The 9,283-nt window shown below is 37.4% G+C and overlaps 1 protein-coding gene across 1 annotated transcript; it reads right to left on the bottom strand.

The window, feature by feature from the left end:
- Nucleotides 1–5,406: 5,406 nt before the first annotated feature.
- On the bottom strand, nt 5,407–6,336 carry LOC123785306 (olfactory receptor 5AK3-like). Its single transcript, XM_045787036.2, has one exon. The coding sequence runs from the start codon at nt 6,334–6,336 to the stop codon at nt 5,407–5,409; it is 930 nt and encodes a 309-aa protein (XP_045642992.2).
- Nucleotides 6,337–9,283: the final 2,947 nt, after the last annotated feature.

Genomic DNA, 9,283 nt, shown 5'->3' with positions numbered 1-9,283 from the left:
TTAAAGAACATACAAAATATTTTTATTTATTTTTGTTTTATGCACCATATTTTTTTATTAAAATACCACAATACATCTAAATACAAATTATTTTATCTGAAAATCTTGTCTCATCCATAGACTTCTACATGGTCTCACTCCTAGTTTACTTCCTATCCTCATGTTATGTCTCTTCTTTCCTTGCTAACAATGCCGCAGTTATCATGGACTCCTCATGTCTTTGCTCTCCTCCACTTCTGGCCCTTCCTGCATTTTCCTCTCTTTGCCTTAACTACTCTATAGTCCATTTTCATTCCAATAAGCATTTCCATTGTTAACTCTTACTCTTTATTCTGGTCTCAGTTTGAATAACCCTTCTTCAGGTAGTGTTCTGACTGCTCAGATGAGCCATGCGTGCCAAACCGTAAGCTTGGTCCTTTTGACTTACATCAGTTTAACACTGATAATTATTTGTAAGATTATTTATACATCTTTGCTTAATTTCAATTTTTCTCATGGATTGTAGGTTCCATGAATACAGCAGCTGGGGCAAGTATCTGCCTCTGAAAATCGTGGGTAATTGAATACATCAACAAATTAATTAATGAGAGAGGGAATGAATGAAAAGATTTATGAAATGTAGAAAAACAAAGTTACAGAAAGATTTTTTTCACAATTGATGCACAGTATTTTGTTTTCTTTTGAGAAAGTATATTCATTTTTTTTTTAATGTGCCTCTGGTTCAAGGAGTCATGACAGGTTAACTCTAAGAACAGATAACTAAGCAGTGTCTGACTCTTGGTTTTGGGTCAGGTCATGATCTCATGGTCATTATCTCATGGTCATGAGATGGAGCCCTGCATAGGGGTCATACTGGGCGTGGAGCCTGCTTGGGCTTCTCTCTCTCCCTCTCCCTCTTCCTCCCCCCAGCTCATGCTCTCTCTCTCTAAATAAGTAAATAAAATCTTAAAAAGAACCCTAAAACACAGAGCAAAGATCAAAAAGAAGTTAAGCATGCATGCCTTCTTTGGTTTATTTATTTGAAAGTAGTTAGTGTGTGTGTACTCTGAGCAAGGCAGGATGTAGATGCTGACGAATCATTGCCTGGTGCCTATGCATTTAGGATTACTATTTCTTCTTGGAAGTTTAATCCTTTTATCATTATGCAGTGCCCCTCTCTGGGCCTGGTAGGTGTTTTTTTTCCCCCCTGTGGAAAAATATCGGATACTAATATAGCTACTCTTTCATTCTTTTGATTAGTGTTTGCATGGTATATGTTTATCCTCCTCTTACTTTAAACCTATAAATATCACTACATTTGAAGTGAGTTTCTTGTACACAGCACATAATTGCAGAATGATCTTCTATGCACTCTGCCAAACTCTTTCTTTTAATTGATTTTAAACGAAGGAATCTTAGAACACTGGGAAAAGAAGGATGGCATGGGAAGAGCAAACATACGAATAGTACGAAAGATTTGCCTTCTCTTAAGTTTTCAGAGTTACATTTGGCAGTTGAAGCAAAAAATTTTGACCCTGTGTACTGTGGTTCTCAATGTGTGGAGGCAATATTTCAGGCAAGTATATTATAAGTGGGGAGAGGAAAGGAATGCAAAGGGAAGTAAGGTTTCCACATTTACATTCCACAGATGCATAAAATGTATCTGACAAAGGACTGGAGTCCTTTATATACCTAGAGTATACACTTGCAACCTCAGTATTAAAGAAAACAATCAAATTAGGAAATGGGTAAAAGATATGAACAGACAATTCACCAAAGAGGGCCTATATCACATAGGCGGTAAATAAGCATAGGACAAGATGTCCTACGTCACTGGGCATTAGGTACATGCAAAGTAGGAAGACAATGAAGTATCACTGCATGTCCATCAGAATGGCTAAAATAAAAAGCAGTGACAATACCAAATACTGGGGAGCATGCAGAGTAGCTGGATTTCTCATGCACTGCTCAGGGGAGAGTAACATGGTACAGTCACTGTGGAAAATAGTTTGGCTGTTTCTTAAAGAACTAAACACACACTTGGCACACCACCTAGTACTTATCCAGTACTACGTTCCTGGGCAGTTATGTTTGCCCAAAATTTTCACCCACATAAAAGCCCATACATAATTTTTGGTAACTGTTTCATTTGTAATAGTTGAAAACTGCAAATAACCAAAACGTTCTCCAATAGGTGACTGGTTACAGAAACAATGATACATCTATACTGTGGAATATCACTCAGCAATAAAGAGGAGCAAAGTTCTGATACTTGCAACAATTTGGATAGATCGCAATGGCATTATGCTGAGCGATAAGAACCAACTCAAAAGGTCACATAGTGAAGGATTCCTTTTACCTAATATTCTCCAAATGACAACGTTATAGAAATGGAGAACAGACTATTGATTGCCAGGGATCAGGTGGGGGAGGAGGGGTGCGGCTGTAAGGGGTTGCACGAGGGAGGTTTGTATGGATTCAGGCATCTGTGGTAGCATAGGTCTGCATCTTGATTGTGGTGATGGTTGCACAAATCTATACATGGGACAAAATGACACAGAGCTGCATACATGCATTGTCACACACACCTCGTTTGGTATCAGAGTATAACTATGTGAGATGTAACCACAGAAGGAAAATGGCTGAAGGACACATGGTTCCTCTGTGTACTGTCTTTGTACCTCTTTGACCTATCTTCCTGTGACTGTTAAGGACTTGAAAATAAAAAGTTAAAAAAAAAAACCCAAAAACTAAGAAGAGGAAAAAGCAAAGCCTGCTTTGCAGTTATGTGGGGATCAAGTGAGCCAATCTATGTCAACTTCCCAGCAAAGGGCCAGGTATGCAATGGAGTGCTCATCAAATGGCCGTAGTAAAATATGCAAAGAATACATTAAAGACATACAATATTGATCAATTGATCTATCAATTGATTCATTCAATTATTTGTTCATTCATGTCTTCTCCCAGGCAACACTCAGCCCAACTGAGTTCCCTCACTCCATTTCCATGACCTCACCAGTGGTGAAGTGATTCCTCCCGGTCTTGGGGTGAAATGGAAGAACTCGGCTCAGACCCTTTCCCTCTACCACTTCCTGCATAAGCTGTGATGGAAACAGCTTATGTTGAAAACTGGGAATTATTTTCCTACTTACCCTGGAGTTGCCTCCAGAGTCCTTTCTGTATTCTGCAACGTGTGCAAACTGATTTCACACTGAGCTTTCTTCGTGTGGTTCCTTCAGTCAGGAATTTTATAGCTGGGGCCTAGGGATCAACACTGGCTCTCTTGGGAATCTGAGGTTCTGGGACTGAGATGCAATTGGAAAAAACCAATATTCAGTAGTTATTTTCTGCTGAAGAAAAGTTTGGATTTCCAGAGGGGACAAATCTGTTTTTGCATTACAGTCATTAGAGACTTTCTTGCTTTTGTTTTTGAGAGTTGTCCTGCTTCTGACAAATTGCTTTTTGTCCTGCTTCCCTCTCTCCCTCCCTGCTTCCTTGCCTCCTCTTCTTCCCTCCTTCTCTTCCTTCTTTTCCTGCTTCTTCCCTTCCTGCCGCCCATCCTCGGATCCTGCCTCTCATCCCTCCAGCCCCTCTGCCTTCCCTTTTTGGGGGTTTGTATAACAACGCATGCCCGTGGTGAAAATTTCAGAAGTACAAAAGCACATGCGTAGAGTAAACACCCCAGACTCCGTCTGCCCCTCCGTTCCAACCGCCGGTTTCCCTTCCTGGAGGTCAACACTGTTAGAATCTTCGGTTATTTTTCCAGATATAAGCCTTGCATTGTATTTGGTAAACATTAATGTTTATATGCTTTCTTTCTTCCCCAAAGAAATGCCAGCATATTCTGCATGTGGTTCTTTAGCTTGTCTTTCACTTAATATTTCTGGGTGATCTATATCGACAGAGAAATTTCACCTGTTTTAACCGTTGAATTATATTTTGTCGAGCAGCTGCATTCCTTAATCTGTATATCAGACTCCTCCCCGCCACCAACTGGTAAACAATATGGTTTCCAGTCTTTACTAATAAAGACAATGTGATAATAAATATATTAACGTGCATAAGTTTGAATATATCTTTAGGATTAGAAGATATCTAGTAGAGGAATCTCTGAACAAAGGGCATGATCTGGTCAAGTTGGGCAGATAGTCCCACCTGCCTCCAGAGGGAGGCTTTATTTACTTAAATCAGTTGTAGCAAATCTCGAGTGAGTACGTCCCCAAATCCTCTCTACTACTGTGCTGAGAAACTTTTATCATACTTTATCATTATGGTAAATGAAAAACAGCATAATTTAGTTTTGTTTACCTTTTTTCCCCATTCACATTTTTACCAAAAAATTAGTATTTATTTCTTTGTGAATGATGTGTTCATATATGTTGCCCTCTTAACGTTTTTTGCTTGCTTTTGTATTGCTGTTCTTAAAAAGGATTTTCTTTATTTATTTGAGAGAGAGAGAGAGAGAGGGAATGAGCAGGGGGAGGAACAGAGGGAGAGGAATAAGCAGACACCCTGTTGATGCTTGGGGCTTGATCCCAAGACCCTGAGATCATGACCTGAATTGAAGTCAGATGCTTAACTGAATGAGCCACCCAGGCACCCCTTATATTGCTATTTTGAGTCAAATACCCTTCTTTATAACAGCTACAAACATTTCTTTCTCAATATTAATTATTTTACTTTGCGGTATATTTTGCTGTGCAGAAAACTTTGATTTTTTTTGCAGAAAATTTATTAGGTGTTTTGTTTTGTATTTACACAGGGTTTCCTCACTCTAAAGGCTTAAAAAATTTAGTGTTTTCTTTCGAGTTTAATTTTTACATTTAAATCATTGAGCCATTTAAAATTTATCTTTTTGTAGATACGTTTCCAGCTTTACTCCATACCAAAATCTAGTCATTATTTCCATACTATTTGTTACATAATCCATATATGCCCTATGACTGCAGTATCACAATCATCACATGATCAATTATCTTAGGGGTTTGGACCTATTCCTGGACTTTCATGTCTGTTGTATTGCTCTTCCTATCTCTTCATGTTTAGGAGAAGCCAAAACATTTTTTTATCCCAGTGATTTCCTTCTCCTGTCTTTGATAGAGATACTTATGTAATATTGATTATGCATTTCTGCTTAACAAACTTTTCTCTTTTTAATATTGGGTATTTGAAAAGAGGGGTTCTCAAAATATAGAAAAACAATATCAAAGACATTCTTTTCAGATTCTTTCTCTGTAAGAAACACGTGAGTTAGAAGCTTAGGTATTCTTCATTTGACATGTTTTCCCATTCTCTTTCAGATGCTGTTGATATAACTAAGGAATGACTTTGTGTCTCACAAACATTTGTCACACCTGTTGCTGAAAAATAAGAGAGAACTGTTGGTTTGCTTATTGAATCATATTGAGTTAGAAATCAAAGTTCAAACTAGAAGAACTTCTTTCCAATCCCCTTTAGGGCTTCCTTGACATCTTGGTTTCTCAGGCTGTAGATGAGGGGGTTTAACATGGGGATCACAATGCCATAAAACACAGAAGCTACTTTTTCTTGCTGTTGAGATTCCTTGGTCCCATGGTGCAGGTACATGTAGGAGAACGTCCCGTAGAACACAGTGACGGCTGTCAGGTGGGAGGCGCACGTGGAGAGGGCTTTTTTCCTCCCTGCAGTGGATGATATCTTCACGATGGCGGCCATGATATACATGTAGGAAAAGATGACAACCAACACAGTGAACATCAAGTTAAACCCCACAAAGACAACAAGGAGCATGATATTGATGTCAGTGTCGGAGCATGAAAGGGCAAGAATTGGGGGGACATCACAGAAAAAGTGATTGATGATATTGGATTTGCAGAAGGACAGTGAAAATGTAAAGCCTGTGTGCACAGAAGCGTTTATTGAACCCATGACGTATGAACCAGTGACCAATTGGATGCAGACTCTTTGGGACATGATCATGGGATACTGAAGTGGCTTGCAGATGGCTACATAACGATCCAGTGCCATTGCAGCCAGGAGGTACCAATCACTGGTTGCAAATGTTGCATAAACCAATAATTGCATTACACAGCCCTCAAATGATATAGACTTATTTTCTAATATGAAGTTTTGCAGCATCTTGGGAGTGATAGCGGAGGTATAACAAATATCAACAAAGGCCAAATGTTGTAGGAAAAAGTACATAGGTGTTTGAAGTCTGGAATCTGTCTTGATGAGTAGGATCATTCCAATGTTACCCACCATGGAGGTCACATAGATGACCAGAAATACAATGAAGAGGATGTATCGAAACCTGTGTTGGGCCCCAAATCCCAGAAGAAAAAATTCAGTCAGTTCAGTGCTATTTTCTTTTGTCATGGCTACCAAAGTCTGAAAAGGACCAAGAAGAGGACCAAGAAAAGAAGGAAAATCTTTGTGACTTCTCGAAAGAACAAGACTTTTATATTTATTTTTTTTTGAATTCGATTCTTAAGGCAAATGCTCACAACAGGATATATTTCTTCTACTTCCTTGATAAGTAATCACCACATAAAAAATGATATGTGAGCCATGGATTCATTTTCAAAATGAAGGGGATCTCATAGAAGAAGATCGACTTCTAATATGTGTGATTCTAAGAAATGTTGATTAACACGTTTCCACTATATTAAATAAGTATCCAGGTTTGCGGAAAGCAATATTCAAATATGATTTTGCACCTTTTCAGCACATGTAGGTTTTCTCAGCCATTTATCCATCTAATCCTGGTCAAACCCCTGAAATTAGTAGCATTAATTAGAGAAATTTTCTGAGATCCGTTCATGGTCTACACACATTTGAAGACTTATGAGTGTCTTTCTACAACTATCCTTAACATGCAACTCCCATCTGTACATGTCAGATAGTCCTCTCATTTTATATATACATATATGCATGTATAGAAAGAAGGGCGACAATGTCACTTACGTTGTTTTAATGCCAAGAATGTTTCTCTTGGATCTAATCATCATGAAGCAACTTGAAAAAAATCCAAATGATGGGAAATTCTACACATCAACTGGCTTAGACACTTCAAAAATATCAATTTCATAAAAGACAAACAAACATAAAACAAAACAGGGGACTGTTCTAGATTTAATAAGAGTAGAAAGACATTGCAACTAAATTAAATACACAATCCTTCATTGGCTCCTGAATCTGCAAATACAACATCTACTAAAGATACTGTGGGGAAAAGTGAGAGAATTAGAATAGTGAGGATATAGAATGTAATTCCATCAATATCAAATTTCTTTGGTGGGAATGGGTGGTTATAACAGAGATTTTCTTTGTTCGCAGAAGGTATGTGCTCTATATTTCTCATGTATCCATTTGTCTGTGTAGAGATAGAGCAAAAGGGAAAGAAAAAGAATTGGTTAACGTAGGTGCAGTGTATCCCAGTGCTCACTGCGCCATCATTTTAACTTTTATGAAGGTTTTACATCTAAATGTAAGAAGTTAATGAAGAGCACAGATGAAATAAAACACTGTCCTGCAAAAACAAATGGAGAGAGTTTACCATCAATCGTTGTTCACTAAATATGCTTCTAAAGACTGTTGTTCAGAAGAGAGTAATATGATCCTTTAAAAAGTCCCAGAAACAAGAAGAAATGGGGAGCTTAGAAATTGGTAAACAGGTGAGAAAATTAGAATAGAGGTGGTATAAAATATTAATAATAGTTTCCACTGGGAAGTGGTCAAGAAACTGAAAATATCAGCTAACACTGATATATTAGATGGTTCGTTAGATTTAAGGTGCTCTAAAATTCTCATACTTGCGACTTTTACTTAGACGTGTATATTTTCAAAAATTACAAAAGATAAAAGTGAAGTTTTCTTTTAACGTTTAGGGGAAGAGAAGGAATTTAAAAATCAATCTAGATAAACAGAATGAAGGAGTAGGAAAAAAAATAGAAAAAAAGATCAAGACAAACAGAAATCACCTGACAAGGCACAAATAAGTCTAAATGTATTAGTGAAGATAATAAATATAAATGGAATAAACTCACCATTAAAACACAAAAATTATCAAACTGGATTTTAAAAATGTGGATCAGGCTATGTGATAGATAAAGTATTAAAAAGAACCCAAACAAGTAATGATTAAATAAATAATGGCATAAAAATAATAGCAAATTATCCATCAGTGAAAATGAGTTCACTAGGCCTATATTTCTCTACTCATTTTTAAACATCATAATGTTGAGGAAAAGAGCTTCTTGACTAATTATAATAAGATATAATACTGGGGCTTCCATGGTATTGGTGATATTTTATATTTGTAGATATGTGGTGGTAACGTGTTCGGTGTATATTCTGTATGCCTTCATGTAATTATTAAATATTTTTTGTTTGTATTTTATACTCCCTAAATTGCCTTTAAAGCACGGGTTACATGAGAGACTATGGACTATGAGAAACAAACTGAGGGCTTCAGAGGGGAGGGGGGTGGGGGAATGGGATAGACCGGTGATGGGTAGTAAGGAGCGCACGTACTGCATGGTGCACTGGGTGTTATACGCAACTAATGAATCATGGAACTTTACATCGGAAACCAGGGATGTACCGTATGGTGACTAACATAATATAATAAAAAAAAATTAAGTACAGGTTACAGACATACTAACACTCAGCAAGTCAAAGTACTGCCAGTTGTTGTCGTGGTTTTATCAAAGCCACACCGCCTTTACAAGACATTAGAGAAACAAGGGTATTACCATTTTAAGGGTTAAAATAGGTCAATTCAGTCCAAGGGAAAAATTGAGCATCTCAGTTGTTGAAAACAATGGTCAGAGATTTGGGGTCTAAAGTGGTGAGCAAGTTACATCCAGTCCTCAAATTTAATTTTTACGTTGGTTCTAGAAATATGTTTGGGATTGTATAGGATGGAGAGCTGTATGGCCAGGGAAGGCAGCTCCAGGCAGAGGAAGTACTTGAACAAATGCATGGTGATGTTGTCCCACAAGCTAAGGGAAAGAGGCAATAGGAAGTCACATGATATACTAAGGGGTTATACTAAGTCACATTATAGATTAAGGAGTGTTACTCTAATTAGGAGTAATTTCTATATTAAGTTACCATGGACTTTTCCTGTACCTCTTTCAGAGCTATTCTCTTCCCTCGCAGTATTATTCACATATAATTGAATGTAATATTGTATACGTTTAAGGTGTGATTGTGAGAATTTGATACACGTGTATATTGCAAAATGTTTACCACAACAAAGGTAGTTAACATATCCTTCACCTTACATAATTATCATGTTGTTGTTATGGTGAGAATACTT

The sequence above is a fragment of the Ursus americanus genome, chromosome 24 (assembly GCF_024610735.1).
Source record: "Ursus americanus isolate L20-20 chromosome 24, mUrsAme1.1.p, whole genome shotgun sequence".
Lineage (NCBI taxonomy): Eukaryota > Metazoa > Chordata > Mammalia > Carnivora > Ursidae > Ursus > Ursus americanus.
The sequence above is the reverse complement of the archived record's forward strand: the minus strand, read 5'-3'. Positions and strand labels throughout refer to the sequence as shown.

Excerpts from the sequence above, each read along its gene's own strand:
- LOC123785306 (XM_045787036.2), bottom strand. The coding sequence starts at position 6,336 with ATGACAAAAGAAAATAGCACTGAACTGACTGAATTTTTTCTTCTGGGA.